The following is a 22660-nucleotide window of genomic DNA, read 5'->3' on the forward strand; positions in this document are numbered from 1 at the left end:
TTGGTCACAGCAATAGGCACCGTGATGACCTCAACACTAACAAGAACTTAGTGGCATTGATGTTACCACCGCAAGTGTGTGCCCCATGCTCGAGCCTTGAGTCACACCCACTTCAATATCAGGAGGCAATTTCACTACTTCACCCTTCCACAAGTAGGACATCAGTAGACTTCCCATCTCCGAAGTTGTAACTATGGATAATGGCAAAGTCAATCACCAGTGTGGTGTAGCAGAATGGCGAGCAACATAAGTGGTGACATTGATGATCTATTTAAGGACTACAAGACGCCACCAATGTGATTGCACTATTGATCTCAATGGTGGCATTCATTTGATGACGTGAAAGCACGGAAAACTTATGTGGATGTAGTTGATCTCAGCAATGCCTGAGAGAAGCTTAAGCAAACATAAGAAAAAGATTTCTCAAGACAGCCCAATCAATGATGGAATCAATGATGACAGGAGACTGCATTGGCAGTGGATGAAATCCTCAAGGGTTAAAGCGAAGTTGTAGGTGTAGTTAAGGACCATAGAATCTCCTTTAGCTTGACCTACAAGAACTCCAAGTCTCCTATCTATCCGACATTCCGTAGGTGATGATGAAGCTAGACAACAATGATGGAAGCACCGCATAAGTATCCTCAATGATGATGTGAAATCAAGAAATGGAGGTGGGGAAGAGACATAGGGCATGATGGTGAAGTGTAAGGGAAAGCACACTGACAAAAAAAAGGTTAGATTCCTTATGGCAGAAGAGGATGAAACTTGGTCGAAATTAACAGATTATATAGATCGGAGTGGGTGAACTAATGTTCTACCACGCTAATGCCACATCAACTAAACGATGGCTAGATGAAAATTAAATGGATGTCATATTTGACACTAGAACCTAAACGTTGTTGCAGATTTGAAATTTTTTAAATGTCTAAGAGATGAAAATCCAGTTATGATGGGGTTGCTATATGTTAGGGAAACTTCACCATGCTGTTTATTGGCAGAATTTTTTATGAGGGGTTGTCATCAGTTAGCATTAATTTACGATGTCATAAAGATTGTGCACAGGAACGAACTATAGGGGTGATGAAGTGACAATACTGATGCAAAATTTTAACCCATTAAAGCTGTGCCCGCACTTTGAGATGCTGTGCAATCCGCTGTAGATATTAGAGATCAATGCGTCCTCTTTTTGTTATAAGACTTTAGACTATAGCAATAAGTTTGCTGCTGCTGATGTCAAAGAACTCACATATGGAAAGAATACGTGATGACATAAGATATATTTACGCTAAGAATACTTACATGCATCCACAGAAATGCTGCACTCCAAAGGAAATATATCATCAAAAAATGCATTTAGATCACCTCTGTGAGCATCGAAAGCCAGCATCTTCGCCACCGCATCCTGCGATTATGATGTTGGGATAGAAAATTGAATTGACATTTTTTACTCCATTCTTCAGTTTCATGAAATGATGGATAAGTTAAAAGGTGATAACTACATTTGTTCATGAAATATTCAGTTATGGATAATGCATGTTCTTCATCCCAGTTAATTCTCACCTTGTATTGCTGGTCTGTAGCTGATAATCTCTGATTCACAAAACGATCAATTGGCCTTTTATACTTGACCATCTCTAGAATATCAGCTGCTCTTTGTACCACCTCGTCAGGTATTCCTAAAGTGTGGTATCAATGACATGCAGACATCCAGAAATGATATAGAGCTAAAGAATATGGCATGGACGTTTCTTTTAAAAATAGAAAAGGACGTGGAGTAGATAATTGTTAAGAGGAATTGGAAAAAATAATGCAGAGAAATCGCTTATTAACAAGTCAATACAATTTTACTCTTAAATAGCAAACAGAGAAATAGGGGTCATATTTACAGCAAAATTCTACTCCGAGGAGGAACTTATGTTTTGAATGGCCTGCAGCGGAAAAAAATCATGTACCAAACCTAAATAATTGGGACTACCATTGCCTGACAATGATGATAATCCTTAGGTGTTAGAATAGGGCTGAGAAAGGAACATTGTGCTTTGATCACCATGAAATAGAATAGGTAACATCACTAGTAAACATAATGCCATAAGGTAAATAGTAGCCATAATGGTTGATCTGAGAATTGCACTATTTTCTGATCCAGCTCATGGGAGCCATAGATCTAAAACCAATATTTTGATTAGATTGATTAAGAAAATAACTTTAGTCAGAGATTAGGGACTGGTAAATAATCTTTCGAGCAAGGTTTTAGGTTTGAGATCCTAACTAAGAACGTAAGGTTGGACCACAGAGTTCTCATTGTGACTTCTTCGAGCCATTTAACTTACTCTTAGCCCTTTTAGAGGAGCGGTGTGTGGTTACTGGCTGCAAATTCTTTTGATCTTTCTTCTGGTCCTAGCTTAAAAATAGTCTTTGGTTGTGCTTGATTCTAGTGATATGGTCATTCCTACATTAGTTTTGTGTTTAGTTAACCAGTTTAAATATCTGTTGCTATAAGCTTTGATTCATATCTGGACTATTGTGTCTTATTTTGGCTTGCTTCTAATGCATTTTCTGAGGGAACTATCTGCCCGCCTATATTGTTTTTTTTTTCTAAAAAAAAAATTGGAGCATAGAATAGTGAAATTCAAATTCAGTTCAAATTCCACAGGGACTTGGATCATCTAGAGAAATTTAAGTAGAATCCTATGATCCTAAGGTCGAAATTATGATCTTCATAAGCATGCCTATCAATAGGAGTGGGGAAAAAATACCAAAAATTTAGTATATCGCACATACAGTACCGAAATATACCGAATCATACTGATATTATTAGTATACTAAAAATTTTAGTACGATATTATACTATATTGAATTTTTCGATATCAGTATAAGATTTAGTATCGGTATACTACGAATACCGTACCGATATTGAAATTTTAATATAAACGGTATGGAATTTATTATATACTGAAAATTCAATATACCGAGATTTCTATAAACTGAAATTTCAGTATGGCATCTGTATGAATTTTTTTATACTATATTTTTTGGTACAGTATATGGTATACAGGTTTAGGATTTGGATCGTACCAAACCAGAATAACTGTGGATCATAGTAGGACGACATTATAGTTCTATCCATAATTGTGGATCTGAAACCAGAATACGAAAGATATCTAGTGATAATGTGTTTGGACTAGATTTCCAAATAAAAGAGCGAGAATTAACCCACCCCAACTAATTAGGACAAATGGGGTTTGATGATGATTAGAGTATCAATAGGAATTAAAATAATTAGATCACCATTTTTTTCTTGTTAAACTTGGAATCACTGACCAAAGTGACCCATCTAATTTGTCATAAGATATTTCAAACCTATGCTATGTCAAGATTAGTGAAATCCTTGCATGAGTGCAGGGCAGCCACAGTGAATTTTTTAGATTGCATATTGTGTGTTGATTTTATGTAGTAGAGGCACCTAGTTAGTGTAAATGTAGCAACCTACTAGGATAAAGTAGAATGCCCAAATCTGATAGAGAGCCCTAGTTTACCACTTAACAATCAACAAGTGTGTTAATCCCAACCATTTGAGATCAGTTGCATGGATTCTATCCAGTCGATCAATGCTCATAAGGTTTATGCACTTATGTTGGCTGAAATCAAGGCCTAGTGCAATCTTGAATCTTTATCATCCAGAATAGGGACCAATATTGTCCTACACCTAAAGATATAGTGCACAAAAAATGGTAGTGGTATTGTAATGTGTATAAAACAGGAGTTGAAGTCTAGAATTATGTTTAAGCAGGACTTGCCAAGAAAATTTGAAGTTGCTCTCAGTAAAATGCTTATTGTACTTGTGAGTCTCCTTCATCTTAAAATAATATGCTTTGCATCCTAGACATAAAAGAAAAAACAAAATCAAAATATGAGGTTCTTTTGAAGCATACCTGCAAGACTTGCACAGTGTAGTCCTGCAATATTGATTGAATCTTGTTACTATGGAATGAAGTAGAAATTTGATGGCTAAGATAACCAGATTTCACTCATAATAATTTTTTTCTTGAAAAGAAAAAAAAATCAAATAGCCATACCATAGCTTAATGGTGCTTGTCCAGGTATAAGCCTTGATAGAGAAAACCAATTACAACAAAAAAGAAATCAATATAAGCTGTAGAATAGAATAGGCAAGAAAAACCAGCCATGAATATATACCTGTACAGGAAAATGATGTCTTCAGTGCTTGTACAGCTACAGTTGCTATCAGGTCGTAATACACTCATTGTGTAGAATTTAATATTTTCAGACTGCAAGATTTTTTTAAATTGCATATTTCAGATATTACAATATAAATAAACTCTTTGAACAAGATTGTTTAAACCTTGGGTAAGCAACTCTTGTCAAACATCTCTGTCAAATGTGTACATAAGAGAACCTGAAGAATATAGATGAATTAATTGAAATGTTATAATCTACAGTCGGAGAGAAGGGGAGATAAGTGGGGGAGAACGTAAATGATCAATATCAAATGATTGAAATAGCTAAGATTGAGAGAAACATTTTTGAAAATTAATAGTCTAAATTATGCCAGATTTATATTGCATGGAATGGATCACCATCTAAAGGAACATGCCTGTCAATTATTATAGTAGATTCATTAAATGTTAAGCAATCAATAGATTTCATTGCATGTGCTTATAAATGGAGCTGCTAATTTTGTCCCGCTTGGCTAGTGAGTTTCACATTGAAATGCAAATGTTTTTAAAATACCATATGCAAGCTCATTTTGACATGGTTTTGATAGTGATACTTTCCTGATTTACCAGATTTGCATGATAACAAAGTAGCAAGAGCAATGGCAACTATGCAACATAGTGCATATATTAACAAAATTTTGCAATTTTAAACTTCTTAATAACATTTAGTTGGGAGGTTAAAACAGACTAGCATTTTGGGCATATGAGGCTAAAAATTAATTTCAACTAGAAAGAAATCATTTTTTATAAAATGTTCTCTTTTGAAGCCACATTGTCTACGGTTATACTGAACTCAGAAAAGGAAAAGGCGCTTGCTACTTTTATTCCCATACAAGAGCTTCTTGTTTCCCCTGTTTTTACCAAGATTCCTAACCGAAAGGACGCCAAGATCTTGCAGAGACCATCTTTATATCAACAAAAAGAAATTTATTAGGCAAGTAGGTTATCATTTTGAATTATTTGTTTTCCTTTTAATTTCTTTCTCAGTTGAACATGACTGACCTATTACATGTTTATATACACAATATAGACAAGGTAGCCATCATAATAGGGAAATAAACCATTTACCTAGATTGCTAAAATATTTCTAAAAATATCCAAAAGATTACATAAAAGAGCAGAATATGTAGTCATTACCTTCGGTGGGTTCTCATAGTCCACAAAATGATGAATAGCTGCTGCAAGCAACCCAATTCCATCTAGAAATGATTTAGCAAGCAAGAAGAAAGAATATAAGCCCGTTTGTCTGCTCAAATTGAATGGAGTAACAAATGCTGCGGCTCCTAGTAATGCCAAACCTTCTGTGAGAGTGCCCTTGCCAAATTCATCCATTAAACATAAGGAGTGAGATGTTGCTTGTCTGTAAAGACCGGAAGCCATGCTTTAGAGCATACATGCCAGACAAAAGTGTTAACATTATCATGTGTACCTGAAAAAATATTAAAAATTTTACCTAAGCATCATCCCCACTTGATGGAGGTCAATCATGAACGTTGATTGCTCAGGAGTCATAGGCTTGTTTCCCATAGCACAAAAGATTCTGCTAAAGGGGAAAAAAAAAGATGGGAAGAAAATTCGTAATAGACCTAATGCCTCTGTTTTTTTTTGCTTCCTTTTTCTTGAAAGAGTAAATTGATAAAATAGCCTAATTACTATATAACTTAAGCAAAATGATATTCCTAATGTTCAACCTATCAGTAATCCCAATAGTTGCAGAATCAGCTGGCACAAAACTTCCAATGTGAGAAAGGAAAACCAATAACGCCACCTACAATAAAATTTCATTTATATATGAGAAAATTCATACAATATCAAATATTAAAGTATTTACTTTATTGATACAGTTGATATGCATGCTAAATTACAAACAAGTAATAAAACACAAGATTTTAGTGGAAGGATATTAGCCAGAAGAATGCTATATTGATATTTCAATATGTAAGTTGAATAAAGTGAAAATTGATAGGAAATTGTGTCAAACCTATCTAGCAACAGAATTACTAAAACAGAATAAAAAATACCTAGGATATTTTTTTGACAAAATTTAGATAGGTTATTTTTTATTATTTTAGCTTTAATTGAACCAAGATTTATAAAATTTTAGTTGAAATATACACTAACAATCAGCTATGTTTATTCAAAAGAAAAGGGAAAAAAATGAGAATTGTAAATTATATCAATCCAGTAAGAACCCTTTTTCATTGGTAAATCCAAAAAAAAAAACACTGTTAATAGTATTAGAGTCAAAAGGTTATTTAGGTCCAGAGCATTTAGTTCCACATTGGTACTAGCTAGGTCTAGGATTTCTCGAGTCCCATATGTAACTATATGATAGTTATCATATAGATGCAACCTTGTACAGTTAAATATTTCAGGTATCAACATTCAGCAGTAAAAAAGATTGAACAAGAATCACTTTATAATTGAACAAACATAAAAGTGAAGCAATTGTTGGTGTTTTTTTTTCAAGCATAAATATGCGATTGCTCAAGTACTCACGTTCGCGTGAAGGCTACCTTGGCAATAACTTGTATACTCTTACCGACTAAGCTGGTTGGCTCAGAACAATACTTGCTAATATTAGTGTAATACTATAATAGATGCTCCCAACAGTAGATCAATGTTTAAAAAAAAAGAGAACGAATGCAACCCTCTGCTATACTCATATATTATCATGGTAAAATTCATCAATTATGAATAAAAATGATCACAGGGTTTCACCTGCTTGACATAAATGCTTTTTCCTGAATAATTAGGACCAGTTATGATATTTATTCTCCCTGAAAAAGAAACATAAAGCCTCTGATATAAATTTAATCATAATTCAGAGTTAAGATGAATTCCTGGTGTCACCCTCATTAAGTATTCTTGTGTCATTTGGGACAAAGGTATCAACAGTCATCTCCTGTAAAACATGCCTGAAAAATCAAGTAAAATTATAATAATAACTTGAGTTCCTTTTTAACGATATGTTACCCACTAATAAGATTACTAATGTATCAAGGTAAACAACTTTAAACTACAAATTCTTTACCATGTGAAAAACATACCTGCCATTCCTTATGTCAAGAATCGTATCCTGGGTCAAGATGGGGCGCACATAATTGTTTTGACGAGCAATCATTGCCAACGACAAAATGCTGATGAAGAATTCAGAGGATAGCATACAGTTATAAAAGGAGTAATAAGTGAGGAAAATCAACTAAAATCAGTCAGTCAAAATGCAGCTAACATCCAAGTGTAAGAGAGATCACCAATCAAGCTCTGCTGCAAAGCCCACTGCCTTGATTAGCTGGGGAACAAAATTAAGTAATCGAGATATCAAATCCCTAATAATTGCTCTCTCCATATCTGCACAAACTTAGTGTTATCTTTTCTCACAAGTCAGACAAAGCAAACCATGATATTTAATAGACGATTTAGCAAACCAAAATAGAAAAAAAGAGTAAAATAGATACAGAATGAAACAATAAAATTACAACTAATAACTGTTCTTGGTGTACTACTCAAAATAACTAAGAATGCAGGGAAACATGTTCAATGAAATAGATGAACAGATTTCAATGACAGTTTCTATAGCTCTAACATAATTTAAAAAAATGTAAATGACATAGGATCACCATCCCAACGATTCAACATGAGTAACACGCAAGATCATAGAATGAAAATTATAGATTAGGAGTTCCAACATCTGCTTGTGAGAAAAAAGAGTTAATATGAGACCGAGTACAGGCTGATATTATTCTGAGAGACAGATGTCATAGAGGAGACTTATGTAAAACCTTATATACATTGGAGATAAAGAGGATACTGAAAAAGGACAAAGACTAATTTTATCTTCTTGAAATTGAAACCAAAGAAGAAAAGTGTTGCAAATATAAGTGAGATTATGGTTCCAGTCACCTAATCAGAGGATAGAAACGCCAGAAGACTAACTTGTAAATCATTTTACTACAAGAGAGTGGGTGTAGATGTTTGAAAATGAAAGAAAATTAACTAATTTGAACATAAATTATGCACATAATAGGAATGAAAGCTGATGAGATAAAAACTAGCAGTATATCATCTTGAGATAGAATGGGAGAAAGATATTTTGGGGGGTTTTATATCTTGAACACTTGACCTGAACTCCAAGATGCAACATTTCCGATGCTTGAAACTTGATTTGGAAGCTGAAAAATCCTGAAAATTTTTAAACCTTTTCTGATAGACTTTTATGGATAGGGCAGAGTATGTTGGTTTTTTTGCTAACCGTTATATGATATAATACAATGTTGAGAGGGTAAAAATATTATATTGGCACTGATCTTAAGGAACAACAGTTACTAACGTAATACTATAAATAAAATATCCAACATTGAACAACTCTTAAGACCCACTAAATAAAAGTTGAACTTATATAAAATTTTTTCTTTTACTGATAGTGATTGTAATACCCAGTAACCAGATTTTTTTATTTGCTAAAAAAGGAAATCGGCTTGACTTTTAAAACCCAGTATTGTAGATGGCAAATAATGCATCAGTTTAATCATTCTTAAAGAAATCTTGTTATTTTAGAGCTTCTAGCAACTTCTACCTCAAAAAGAATCATCCCTCAGAAAAAAGGAGCTACAAGAAACCTCCTTGTTTTAGATGGAGCATTCATACCGAGAATTTTATGAAAAATATCACCAAGAAGGTTGTCCAATTCTTTAGTCTTTGGTGTATGATAAAAGAACTTCTTGATGTCTCCATCTTCAGAAAACTGAAAAAGTTTCATGTCAGCTGGCATTTATTTTGAAACCAAGTTGAGAATTGTAAACAACTTACAGCAAATTCAAAACCTTCGAGTTTACCCAATGTTTCATCGCTAAGCTTCTCATCAAAAATGCACATCAAATATCCTAGCAAATGAAAACTTGTGAAACATTAAAAAGTGGAATTTATCTAGTGCTATAATTTGGAATATGATGATCTCTTAAAAGTTGAAGATGTAAACATTAAAAAAGAGAGTTCAAGTCTTCTCCTAAAATTTTACACTAAGTTTATTGATGATGGAGAAAACCATCGGAGTTAATTATAGTATTGACAACAACTAACCTATTTGATGCACATAGATTATACAGGGATCCTTTTTCCACCCATACTGAACTGGAAGGGAAGCACTCTCATATGCTGATACCTGAAAAAGTATTCTCAAATATAACCACAGCATAATAGCCAAGAAAATGTAGTCCAACTTGAACAATGTAATTGGAAAGAAAGCTTCTACTTGCTCCAGGAAATCAGGTAGGCCCTCATAAACCGTTCTCAGCTCATCCAACTATCATTGAAGCTACAAGATTAAAGAGAAGTGTATGCATAGGAAGTAGTGTACATATATTTATTCCCAACTTTACTCTAAGAGTTTCCTAGTTTAGAAACAATAAATGATATATGAAAGAAGAAAAAAAAATTAGATTTATATTCAATTCGCTAGAGACTGAATTTGACTCAACTTCGTCGCAAAGTCCTTCCTTCACTAGTGTCTCATATCCCTTCTTGCAGCGCTTAACATCAATAACACCCATTATCTGCATACAAGAACATGCAACAATAAGTAGGGAAAAATAAGTTAATATCTCAAGAGAAACAGTAAAACATGATAATAACATGATTGGTCATGCGATGACCAGATAAACAAATTATCTTTAAAAAAAGATTTAAAAAACAGCTTATTAGAATAAACCAACAAGAAATTAATAAGACATTTCAGTTGTTCTTTTGATAAAAATAAACGTAATTTAACAGAAGAATATCTAACAAAATAAAGTTTGGTGAAAACTGAAGGAAAAGCTACAATGGAAAAAAAAAACAATTTATCTGAAATATAGCATTTAAAGGACCTGGAAATAAATTGCTCTAATAAAATACAGAAGAATATCTAAAACTGATGGAAAAAAGATAAAATGGAAAAACATTTAATAAGAAACATTTAATAAAATGGAAAAACATTTAATAAGCTTAATGTGAATGCCCAATCTTCAATTCAAAGGACATTCACATTAGTGAAGGAAATGATCCTGATGAATGTTTTCATCTCAAGTATTTCTATGATAATAAATAGGATTTCTGAATGGTGCACATGTGGATTTCACAAAAGAGTATTTTTTTCAAAGTTGTAGCTATTCAAGTTTCGTGTTAGTTGGTTTGTTCCTATATATGATAAACAAGTTCTTTAGATATCTGTATCAACAATTGGCCCTACAGTTGTTCTCTATACTAGGGGTGTAAATGATCTAAGACGAATTGTATTTAAGTTTATCATTTTATTTTTTAGCTTGCTCAAGTTTGCTGATTAAAGATATTTTCAAGGTTAAGCCAAGCTCAATCTTTCTATCGAGCTCAATAAATAACGTTAGATAAAACATTGATCTAATACCTAAAACTTATATTATTGTCTTATTTTTAATGTATTAGTATACAATTTAAGATTGTAAAAAATTTATGGATCATTATATTTTTATATATTTGAATAAAAAATAGAGAAATAAATTTATAATTAAGATTTAGAAAAAAAAAAGAGCTTAGGTGTCCAGGTATTTCAATTAAGATTGAGACAAGCTAACAAATAAGTTTGTTCATGTTCATGAATGTTTCAAAATGAACTGCTCATTACATTTAAACTTGTTTGTTTTATAGACTTTTTGGCATAAACATGCACTTATCAAACCGAACACAAAGCTTATTAACGGACATTAGTTCATTTACAATCCTTCTCTTTACAATTGTTTTCTTCTATATTTATACTAATTTCTACATATTGAGTTCATTCCAACCTTTTGTAATAATATCTTGGTTTATTGAGTTTTAGCTTAAAAATATCATTTTCATGTAGAGTTATGAAGGTCAGCAATAAGCTCCAATAAGGTTTGTGAGATAAATAGTTGTCCATCTCATCCAAAAAAAACTAATAAACCATTTCACACAACACTATGTTGATAGTATTAAAGAATATTCTGATTTGATTTGTTTTGATTTGATATGATTTGATAGATTAGGGAAGGAACATAGAAGGAAAGGATAGGTCAATCTGTGATTGAGAGAGATTTTTATTTTCCTTTTTTTTTACCTTCCTTTTCTAGTGTTTCCTACATCCTCCTATTTTAGTTGGACTCTTTGTAAATTATGTAGAAGATGAAAGTATGTATGTTCTTTTTCTCTTCATACAATTCTACATGGTATCAGAGCGATAGGGCATAAGTATGAATTTTAAGGCAATCATGGTTGGCTCTGGCTCAACATCTTCGGATACTAGGAGTGAGGTGATGCCTTTGGAGGCAAATGCCCAACCGATGGCTGGTTTTCTTCCTGACAACTCTACTCGCTCTCTCCAGATTACCCTTCATAAACCGAATAGAAAAAATTACCTTGAGTGGTCTCAAACAGTGAGGTTGGCAATAGACGACAAAGGAAAACTTGGATATTTGAATGGTGAAATCAAACCCCCAACCACAATGGATCCAAAATTCGAGCCGTGCCGGTCTCAAATTTCTATGGTCACTACTTAGTTATCAACTCTATGGATCCTGTGATTGGAGAGTCATTTATATTCCTACCCACAACTCGAGATGTGTGGGAAGCTATTAGAGAAACTTATTCGGATTTGGACAATCATTCTCAATTGTTTGAATTGAATGCAGGACTATGGAAAATGGAGCAAGGAGATCATGAAGTAACAACTTATTATAATGAGATGACGATTGTTTGGTAGGAGTTGGATCTATCTGAAGAAGATTGTGAAAATCCAAGCAATACTACTCGCGACAAGAAGAAGATAGAAAGAGGTTGGGTATTTGCGTTTCTGGCTGGTTTGAAGTTTGAACAAAGAACTTGATAAGGTTTGAGGGTGTATCTTAGGACAAAAGCGCTTGCCCCCTCTTAGAGAAATTTTTTCAGAAGTACGTAGAGAAGAAGCAAGAAGACATGTGATGATAAAAAGCGTTCATGAATCAAAACCAGAAATGGAGGGGTCCGCTCTTGCAGTTCGTGGTGCAGAATTTGAAGGAAATAGACAAGGAAAGCAAAGGCCTTGGTGTGAGTAACAAGTTAGGGGGAGAAAGTCATGCCCTTCATGTGAACCATTCATATCCAAAGTAGAAATCTTCCTCAGAATCTTTTCCCTTCACTAAGGAACAAATGGAGAACTTACAAAAACTATTCAAATCCCAATCCTTGGAAATTCTAACTCTTCATCTTCCCTTGCTAAGTCAGGTATTGTTCCCATCGATACCATTGCATGTAGAAAATCTCATGGCTTCTGGATCTTAGATTCAGGTGTCACTGATCATATGATTGGTATTTCGCAATATTTCTCTTCATATACACAAGTGCAGGGAATAAAAAGGTCAAAATTGTAGATTGTTCCTCTGCTACTGTTGTAGGAAAATGACCGGTACCTATTTCTCAAACTATAACATTGAAAGATGTTCTACATGTTCCTACCCTTTCATACAATCTTCTATCCATCAGCAACTTCACCCATGATCATAATTGTAGAGCTAATTTTTGTTCCTCGCGTTGTGAATTTCAGGGTTTAATCTCGGGGAAGATGATTGGGGATGCTAAACAGGATGGTGGGCTTTACCTCCTTAATGAAGGATCAATTATTGGAAGGCAAGACCATAAAACTTGTTTCAGCTCTATTTCTGTTCCAAATAATAGTGAATTTTTGTTATGGCATTATAGATTGGGGCATCCTAGTTTTCAATATTTAAAACTTATTATGGCATTATAGATTGGAGCAATCAATTTTTCAATGTGAGTCATGTGAATTAGCAAAACATCATCGATCTGTTTTTCAATCCCAGGATTCCCAGCCATATAAAAAAAATCAGCACCTTTTGCTATGATTCACAGTATTATTTGAGGTCCTTCTAGAGTGGCCACCCTTTCTGGAAAACGTTGGTACATTACTTTCATTGATGATCACACTAGGGTCACATGGGTTTTTTTTGCTAAAAGAAAAATATGAGGCTACAATGATGTTTAAAATTTTATGTAACATGGTTCAAACTCAATTTCAGACTTAGATTAAAATTTTTTGAAGTGATAATAGAACGGAATTCTTTAACAATGTGTTGGGGAATTTTTTTTGCTTAGAAAGGAATTGTGCACCAAAGTTCATGTAATTATACACCTCAACAAAATGGGGTTGCCGAAAGAAAAACCAAAAGTTCCCTAAATATCTTTGGGGGGAAGCAGTTTTGACAACAACCTATTTGATTAATCGAATGTCAACACAAAATTTGGCATTTAAAACTCCAACCCAGGTTTTCACAAAATGCTTTCCCGATTCTCGGTTAGTGACAAACATCCCTTTGAAAATCTTTGGAAGTGTTGCATTTGCTCATAATTTTGATCCAAAAAATCAAAACTTGATCCAAAAGCACATAAATGCAATTTTTGGGATAGCCCACCAATCAAAAGGGTTACAAATGTTTTGATCCAGTTTCGAAAAAGTTATTTCTCTATGGATGTCACCTTCCTTGAAGGAACTTCATACCAGAACTCTCATCTTCAGGGGGAGAACAAAACTAATGAAGATGAATGTGTTGATAAGTCTGACTTAACATTTGCACTTGTTCCTAATGATGCCTAATCACTAAAAGCAAATGGAGTAGAAAATGTGAAAAATATTGAATCTAACGACAAACAAGAACACTCTGTGATAATGCCATCTCAAAATGAACAAGCTGAAACAATAGAAATGGATGTGAAACGATTTAAAGGTCTTGTCTATTCAAAGAAAAAGGAAGGCCCTAGTCCCTAGCATCACCAAGAATCTAATCAAAGGTTCGATCATGAAATCCATGATTCACAAGGTCTTGATCTTCCCAGTAACTCTGAGTCTAACTCTTCTAGTCAACTAGATCTTCCCATTGCTCTTAAGAAAGGTGTTAGATCTTGTACAAAATATCCACTGTCAAATTGTATCTTATGAAAATATTTCACCTTCCTATTGTACATTTATTTCACAATTGTCTAGTGTATCCATTCCTAACAGCATCCAGGAAGCCCTAAATGTTCCCGAGGGGAGAGAAGCTATTTTGAGCTGATGAGAGCTTTAGAGAAGAATTCTACTTGGGAGAAAGTGGACCTACCTAATGGGAAGACAGTTGTTAGTTGTAAGTGAGTATTTATTGTAAAATACAAGTCAGATGGATTCTTGGAGAGGTACAAGGCCCGCTTGGTAGCTAAAGGGTTGACTTAGACTTATGGAGTAGACTACTATGAAACTTTTTCTCCAGTTGCTAAGTTAAGCACGGTATGAATACTTCTATCTATAGCTGCTAACCTTGATTGGCCAGTGAATTAGCTAGATGTGAAGAATGCATTCTTAAATGGGAATCTAGAAGAGGAAGTTTATATGGAACCTCCACCCAAATTCATTGAGAAATTTGGAAGTAAGGTGTGCAAGCTGAGAAGGTCTATATATGGACTCAAACAGTCCTCAGAGCTTGGTTTGACAGGTTGACAAGGTTTGTTAAAGGTGGATATACTCATGGTCAACCTGATCATACTCTATTTACTAAAAAAATCCACCAAGAACAAGATTTCAGTGTTGATTGTCTACGTGGACGACATAATATTGACGATGATGCTGAAGAAATGAGCAAATTGAAGCAAAGCTTAGCCAAAGAGTTCGAGATTAAAGACTTGGGCCAGCTAAAATATTTTCTTGGAATGAAAGTTGAAAGATCCAAGAAGGGCATTGTGGTTTCACAACGGAAGTATATTATGGATCTTTTAAAAGAAACTAGAATGAGTGGCTGCAAACCATCAGAAACTCTAATAGATGTTAATGTTAAGCTTGGAGAAGTCAAACATGGAACTCCTGCAAATGTAGGAAGGTACCAAAGACTAGTTGGAAGGTTGATTTACTTGTCACACACACGTCCTGATATTGCCTTTGCTATGAGTATGGTGAGTCAATTTATGCACTCTCCATTTAAAAAGCACCTTGAAGCTGCATATCGAATTCTCCGATATTTGAGAGGGACTCCAAGAAAAGGACTCTTCTTTAGAAAAAATGACAAGAGAGGGATTGAGGTGTATCCTGACGTTGACTGTGCAGGATCATTCATTGATAGGAGGTCAACTTCAGGTACTGCACATTTCTTTGGGGCAATTTAGTTTCTTGGAGAAGCAAGAAACAAAGTGTAGTTGGTAGAAGCAGTGTTGAGGCAGAGTTTAGATCTATGGCTCAAGTGTTTGTGAGGTTCTTTGGATTAAGAAGGTCCTAGGAGATCTTACTAAGGCAATTAACCTTCCTATGAAGTTGTACTGTGATAATAAGGCATCAATCAACATTGCTCAAAATCCAGTTCAACATGACAGAACAAAGCATGTTGAGATTGACCGACACTTTATAAAGGTAAAACTCGATGAGGGAATAATTAGTATTTCATTTGTGCCAACTTCACAGCAAGTAGCAGTTGTGTTGACCAAGGGCTTGTTGAAACAGGCATTTGAATTTCAAGTCAACAAGTTGGGCATGATAGATATCTTTGCACCAACTTGAGGGGGAGTGTTGAAAGTATTAAAGAATATTCTGATTTGATTTGTTTTGATTTGATACGATTTGATAGATTAGGGAAGTGACACAGAAGGAAAGGATAGGTCCATCTGTGATTGAGAGAGATTTTATTTTCCTTTTCTTTGTAACCTTCCTTTTCTAGTGTTTCCTGCATCCTCCTATTATAGTTGGATTCTTTGTAAATTATGTAGAAGATGAAAAGATGTATGTTCTTTTTCTCTTCATAGAATTCTACACTCTACTACCAAAAGTACTCTGGATTTTTAAAAAAAAAAAAAGAAAAAAACAAGTCCCACATGCCACTTATTAATTAAATACTTAAGTTTCGGAAAAATTTCACTAACTTCTAAAATAATAATAATATCTGTTTAAGATAACAAAAAGATCTTGTAACAATGGCTTATAATTTCTCTTCAACAAAACTAGAAGATGGAGATAAGAGGAGTGCAGGAATAGCAGACATTTCAGAATATTATAACAGGAAAATCATGGCAAACTTCAAAATATATGCTATGAATCTATGTTTTAGATAACAAAAGATATGCCAGTAAAATCATAACAAGGAACTTAAGTATAAAAAATGTTAGTTGTAGAAACAGAGAGTCAAACCAGATCATAGACGTAAACCAGTTCCAGTGTAATGCAAGAGCTTGCCTAGAAGAATTTACAAATTAGAAAAAGTCTTTAGTTTCTAATTAAATAATTAAAGAAACAGTGTCAATTTCTTAAACCTTATCTCTTAGGTATCCATACCTTATCCATTAAATCTATTTTCAAGTATGTCAATTTCTCCTGAAGATACTCAGAAATACCTACTTCAAAAATCTTGTTTATGTGCAACAGAGAACAAATGCTCTGCAGTATAACGATGAATGCTAAAAAAATCTGATTAAAAGAATTGCAAGTATGGAGTAATCATTCAAATTGAGAGAAAAGACATAAGTTCCTATGAATGATATGATGAGAATTAGAAAAGGCTTTGAAGATGGAAAAACTATTCAGGCTTCAAATATAAAGCATAGATATACATACAAAAAGTTGAAATATTTCGAATGTAGCTGGAAACTAGCCTCAAAAGAAAGTAGCAACATATAGCAGCTACAGGCACCTATATGAAAAGGCAGCATTTTAATTTTGCTTCTCACCCCCACACCCCACAACAACAAAAAAATTTATCACTACCACCAATAAATTTTGATTTTGCAACAATAGATGTAGCTGCAAAATGCCCAAAGATTTTCATTGTTATTAAAATGCCTCCGAGAATTTACCCTTTATTTTCAAACTAATTCCTCAGCTTGGCAAGATGGTCATAACCATCAAGTTTATTAAGATATACAATATCAACTTATTGAAGCATCATTCTCAGCAGGAAGTTGGTTTTGTGCTGGATAGTACTATGTTGTACCAACACTTGGCACACTTCGAAGGGTAGTTAATTTAGAAAGTTTTAATCAAATAATTCCTTCCATTTAGCTTGTTTACCTAGTTTTAGAGTAACAAATTACAAAAATAAAGTGTCAGGATTAATGATAATATTTTATTAATACTAAAATAAGTGGTGTCCTTGAATGAGAGCATAGATTAGTGTCTTAATGAGATTAGATCCACAGCTCTTAGGAAGAGTTGACACTTGACATTATATCAAAATCAGTCAACGGCTACAATGGTACATATTGATTATGACGATCAATATCAATTGAAACCATGGCTTGTACATATAAGTCTATCTCAACCAAAACCACATATGTTTACTGCAAGTACAAACAATATGTTTTGACCTGCAAATTGATATTGACACTTGAAATTATATATCTTATCTCATACGGATATAAAGAATAATTTAGAAATTCTTTGGTCCTGGAATCTAGAATAACTAAAAACTCATAACCCTAAAATATAGGCCCGAGTTAAACCAACAAAATTAATTCAATTTTTCTATGAAACTTTTGGGTTTGGATTTTTCCTGTTGCGCCCCTATTTAATACCCTTGCACCCTTTGTAATGAATTATTTGGATGATCATGAATTAAACTCCTTGGTCGTGCACATCATGTCATTTGTAATTAAGCACTTCCATGAACAATCAATCTACTTAAAAATATCACCTAGTAAATATCTCATACTGAATATTTGCCTAGTACCCATATTATACTATTAAAAATAAGTGATTGCCTATTGGTCACTTCTTGTAGACACTTCAAATCCATCAAAGGAATTTAATTGAAGAAACCATTTCCACTATGCAAGTAGTTCTTGATAAAAAAAAAATTATGAAGTCCAACATAGAAAATTTATAACGTGTAATTTTCAGTAACAATTGAATAAAAAGTAAATAATTAGCATAATGAAAAAAAAAATTATGTTACCTTTAAAAATGCATTCCAGTCAGTGGTTGTGAATGAAGAGCTAGGTGAGTTGAATTTCTTCATAAAAGAAAGACAAAACAGTCACATTTTGCACAATTAAATATTGTCATTTACTGTAAACATCAACTCCATGCACTCATTTCAGCTAATAGCTTTGACATGTAAAACAGCGTATTGTCACTTGGAGAGAATGTAGAATAATGGGAGGGATTAGAAAAGCTATGGGTATCTGCAAGATTAAAGACCTAACGTGTGATAAAAGCAGTAACAATCGGTGTAAATTTTGATGAATTGGTATATGCTGATTTTTCAAAAAGTTACTTAAAGTAAAGCAGAATCACAAGCACTGAAAGCTAATCTTTGACAAGCGATTTCACTAAAATTAAGATCCCTGCTAAGCATCCTTTTCCATCAAAAGATAACCAACCGTCTCTAGGATAGCTGACCATTTTAATCATCAAGGGCATGCATATTAAAATCCATTTGCAATAATCAAGGAACACTTCATCTTTTATGCTTAACCAGAATTCTAGGATGCAACAGGATCACCCCATACCTAAAAACAGGTGAAGGGAAAAGGAAACACACAAGAAAACAATTTTTAAACAACAGTCTTTAATGTTGACTTTATGACTGATTTTTTCAATGCAGAACCCTGCTCTTCTTTAGGGTCAGAGTAAGAACATGAAATATAATCTCAAATACGATAACAATCACAGATCAAGCACATGCCTAATGGCATGGCACTAAAATCCAGTTCAACATGACAGAACAAAGCATGTTGAGATTGACCAACACTTTATAAAGGAAAAACTCGATGAGGGAATAATTAGTATTCCATTTGTGCTAACTTCACAGCAAGTAGCAGTTGTGTTGACCAAGGGCTTGTTGAAACAGACGTTTGAATTTCAAGTCAACAAGTTGGGCATGATAGATATCTTTGCACCAACTTGAGGGGGAGTGTTGAAAGTATTAAAGAATATTTTGATTTGATTTGTTTGATTTGATAGATTAGGGAAGTGACACAGCAGGAAAGGATAGGTCAATCTGTGATTGAGAGAGATTTTTATTTTCCTTTTCTTTGTGACCTTCCTTTTCTAGTGTTTCCTGCATCTTCCTATTATAGTTGGACTCTTTGTAAATTATGTAGAAGATGAAAAGATGTATGTTCTTTTTCTCTTCATACAATTGTACACTATACTACCATAAGTACTCTGGATTTTTTTTTTTAAAAAAAAAAAAAAACTAGTCCCACATGCCACTTATTAATTAAATACTTAAGTTTCAGAAAAATTTCACTAACTTCTAAAATAATAATAATATCTGTTTAAGATAACAAAAAGATCTTGTAACAATGGCTTATAATTTCTCTTCAACAAAACTAGAAGATGGAGATAAGAGGAGTGCAGGAATAGCAGACATTTCAGAATATTATAACAGGAAAATCATGACAAACTTCAAAATATATGTTATGAATCTATGTTTTAGATAACAAAAGATATGCCAGTAAAATCATAACAAGGAACTTAAGGATAAAAAATGTTAGTTGTAGAAACAGAGACTCAAACCAGATCATAGATGTAAACCAGTTCCAGTGTAATGCAAGAGCTTGCCTAGAAGAATTTACAAAATAGAAAAAGTCTTTAGTTTCTAATTAAATAATTAAAGAAACAGTATCAACTTCTTAAACCTTATCTCTTAGGTATCCATACCTTATCCATTAAATCTATTTTCAAGTATGTCAATTTCTCCTGAAGATACTCAGAAATACCTACTTCAAAAATCTTGTTTATGTGCAACAGAGAACAAATGCTCTGCAATATAACGATGAATGCTAAAAAAATCTGATTAAAAGAATTGCAAGTATGGAGTAATCATTCAAATTGAGAGAAAAGACATAAGTTCCTATGAATGATATGATGAGAATTAGAAAAGGCTTTGAAGATGGAAAAGCTATTCAGGCTTCAAATATAAAGCATAGATATACATACAAAAAGTTGAAATATTTCGAATGTAGCTGGAAACTAGCCTCAAAAGAAAGTAGCAACATATAGCAGCTACAGGCACCTATATGAAAAGGTAGCATTTTAATTTTGCTTCTCACCCCCACAACAACAACAACCAAGCCTTTTCCCACTAGGTGGGGTCGGCTGTATGAATTCTTTTACGCCATTGAGCTCTATCTCCTATTATATCATCATCTATATTTAAATAAATTTTATCTTGTTTTATTGTTGTTAACCAAGTCTTTTTTGATCTTCCTCTTCCTCGTTTGATATGCATGTTTATCATAGTTTCACATCGCCTAACTGGAGCATTTATTGGTCATCTAAGTACATGTCCATACCATCTTAAACGTGTCTCTTGAAGTTTGTCCTCAATAGATGCAACTCCGACTTTCTCTCTAATGCTCTCATTTCTTATTTTGTCCATCTTTGTATGTCCACACATCCACCCTAACATCCTTATCTCTGCAACTCTCATCTTCTGCTCATGTGCTCGAGTCATAGCCCAACATTCAGCTTCATATAACATAGCAGGTCTAACTGCGATTTTATAGAACTTACCTTTAAGTTTAAGAGGTATTTTACGGTCACATAAAACACCCGACGCTCCCCTTCATTTCACCCATTCTGCTTGTATTCTATGTAAGACATCTCTCTCAATCCCTCCATCATTTTGTAAAAATGATCCTAAATGTTTAAATCTCTCGGTTCCGGGCAACTCGTCCTCTCCTATCTTAACAATTGTTTCATTACTTCTAATATTGCTAAACTTAAATTCCATATATTTTGTCTTTAATCTATTAAGCTTAAAACCTTTCCCTTCTAGTGTTTCCCTCCAAGATTCTATCTTAACATTTACTCCTTCACGTGTCTCATCTACCAAAATAATATCATCTACAAACAACATGCACCACGGTACTGTGTCTTGAATGTGCGCAGTGAGTTCGTCCATAATTAGTGTAAAAAGATAGGGACTTAGGGTTGATCCTTGATGTAACCCTATCTTTATTGGAAATGCTTCAGTTACTCCGCCTGAAGTCTTTACTCTGGTTGTTACATCCTCATACATATCTTTAATTAGTTCAATATATGTTACGCTAACACCTCTCCTTTCTAAAATTCTCCATATAATTTTTCTTGGGACTCTATCATAAGCTTTTTCTAAGTCAATGAATACCATGTGTAGATTTTGTTTTTGCTCCCGATATTTTTCAAGATGTATAGCTTCTATTGTCGTGCATATCCGTTTGACTCACCGAGTACACTCTTAGCTACTATTTTCAACTTTGATATCATCTTATCCCATGTTGTATTAGAGTCATCGTATATTTCACCTAATGTTTGTATTTCTACCTTCTCCTTAAATATATTTTGTTTCCCATCCTTTAACTTCCACCACTTAATTCTAGGAATTGTATATATTTTCTTTCTATTGATACTATGTTTGAGGCGTATATCCAACACTACTACCCTATGTTGGGTAGTTAAGCTTTCTCCAGGGATGACTTTGCAATCTTTACAAATCTTTCTATCCTTCTTCCTAACCATAAGAAAGTCAATTTGCGATTTATTATTCCCACTTTTGAATGTGACGAAGTGTTCTTCTCTTTTTTTAAAAAACGTATTAGCTAATATAAGGTCACATGCTATCGCAAAATCTAATATAGTTTTCCCTTCCTCATTACTCGTTCCAAACCCATAACTCCCATGTACTCTCTCATATTCCTCATTTTTCACTCCGACATGCCCATTTAGATCACCTCCTATTAAAATCATTTCATTTGGTGGAATATTTTGTAATATTTCATCTAAGTCCTCCCAAAACCTTGATTTGGTAGCTTCATCTAATCCTACTTGTGGTGCATATACGCTAATTATGTTCATAGTTTCTTTTGCCACTATTATCTTAAGGGCTATACTTCTATCCCCTTTTCTAACTACTCCTACAACTTTATCCTTTAACAAACTATCTACAATGATACCCACTCCATTTCTTGCTTTACTCTTTCCAGTGTACCATAACTTAAAACCCGAGTTCTCTATCATCTTTGCCTTCTCGTCTGTCCATTTTGTCTCTTGTACACACAAAATACTAATTTTTCTCCTAATCATCATATCTACTACCTCCATTGATTTACCAGTGAGAGTTCCTATATTCCATGTTCCAAATCTTAGATTATTAGTTTTTCTATCATATTTGTTCTTATCTAACCTATTGATTTTGCAACAATAGATGTAGCTGCAAAATGCCCGAAGATTTTCATTGTTATTAAAATGCCCCCAAGAATTTACCCTTTATTTTCAAACTAATTCCTCAGCTTGGCAAGATGGTCATAACCATCAAGTTTATTAAGATATACAATATCAACTTATTGAAGCATCATTCTCTGCAGGAAGTTGGTTTTGTGCTGGATAGTACTATGTTGTACCAACACTTGGCACACTTCGAAGGGTAGTTAATTTAGAAAGTTTTAATCAAATAATTCCTTCC

At 33.7% G+C, this 22660-nt stretch overlaps 1 protein-coding gene across 5 annotated transcripts in view; it reads right to left on the reverse strand.

The window, feature by feature from the left end:
• Positions 1 to 1025: 1025 nt before the first annotated feature.
• The window catches only part of LOC122028127 (DNA mismatch repair protein MSH5), a 37696-nt gene continuing 16061 nt past the window's right edge, over positions 1026 to 22660 (reverse strand). For 2 of the 5 annotated variants that reach the window (XM_042587138.1, XM_042587141.1), the window contains 21 exons: positions 19876 to 19977; positions 19732 to 19776; positions 9716 to 9790; positions 9490 to 9540; positions 9318 to 9399; positions 9048 to 9121; positions 8886 to 8982; positions 7493 to 7589; positions 7289 to 7378; positions 7092 to 7156; positions 6960 to 7018; positions 5930 to 6006; positions 5692 to 5778; positions 5537 to 5598; positions 5376 to 5437; positions 4364 to 4417; positions 4198 to 4289; positions 4077 to 4108; positions 3933 to 3956; positions 1561 to 1676; positions 1027 to 1402 (listed from right to left, as the gene is read on the reverse strand). In XM_042587138.1, the coding sequence (XP_042443072.1) occupies positions 1286 to 1402; positions 1561 to 1676; positions 3933 to 3956; positions 4077 to 4108; positions 4198 to 4289; positions 4364 to 4417; positions 5376 to 5437; positions 5537 to 5598; positions 5692 to 5778; positions 5930 to 6006; positions 6960 to 7018; positions 7092 to 7156; positions 7289 to 7378; positions 7493 to 7589; positions 8886 to 8982; positions 9048 to 9121; positions 9318 to 9399; positions 9490 to 9540; positions 9716 to 9790; positions 19732 to 19776; positions 19876 to 19977 (1560 nt within the window). In that variant the 3' untranslated portion in view covers positions 1027 to 1285. Of the gene's footprint in view, positions 1403 to 1560; positions 1677 to 3932; positions 3957 to 4076; positions 4109 to 4197; positions 4290 to 4363; positions 4418 to 5375; positions 5438 to 5536; positions 5599 to 5691; positions 5779 to 5929; positions 6007 to 6959; positions 7019 to 7091; positions 7157 to 7288; positions 7379 to 7492; positions 7590 to 8885; positions 8983 to 9047; positions 9122 to 9317; positions 9400 to 9489; positions 9541 to 9715; positions 9791 to 16404; positions 16450 to 19731; positions 19777 to 19875; positions 19978 to 22660 lie in introns of all 5 variants that reach the window. The other 3 variants (XM_042587143.1, XM_042587142.1, XM_042587140.1) reach the window with 3 other exon arrangements.

This window comes from Zingiber officinale, chromosome 10A (assembly GCF_018446385.1).
Source record: "Zingiber officinale cultivar Zhangliang chromosome 10A, Zo_v1.1, whole genome shotgun sequence".
Taxonomy (NCBI): Eukaryota; Viridiplantae; Streptophyta; class Magnoliopsida; order Zingiberales; family Zingiberaceae; genus Zingiber; species Zingiber officinale.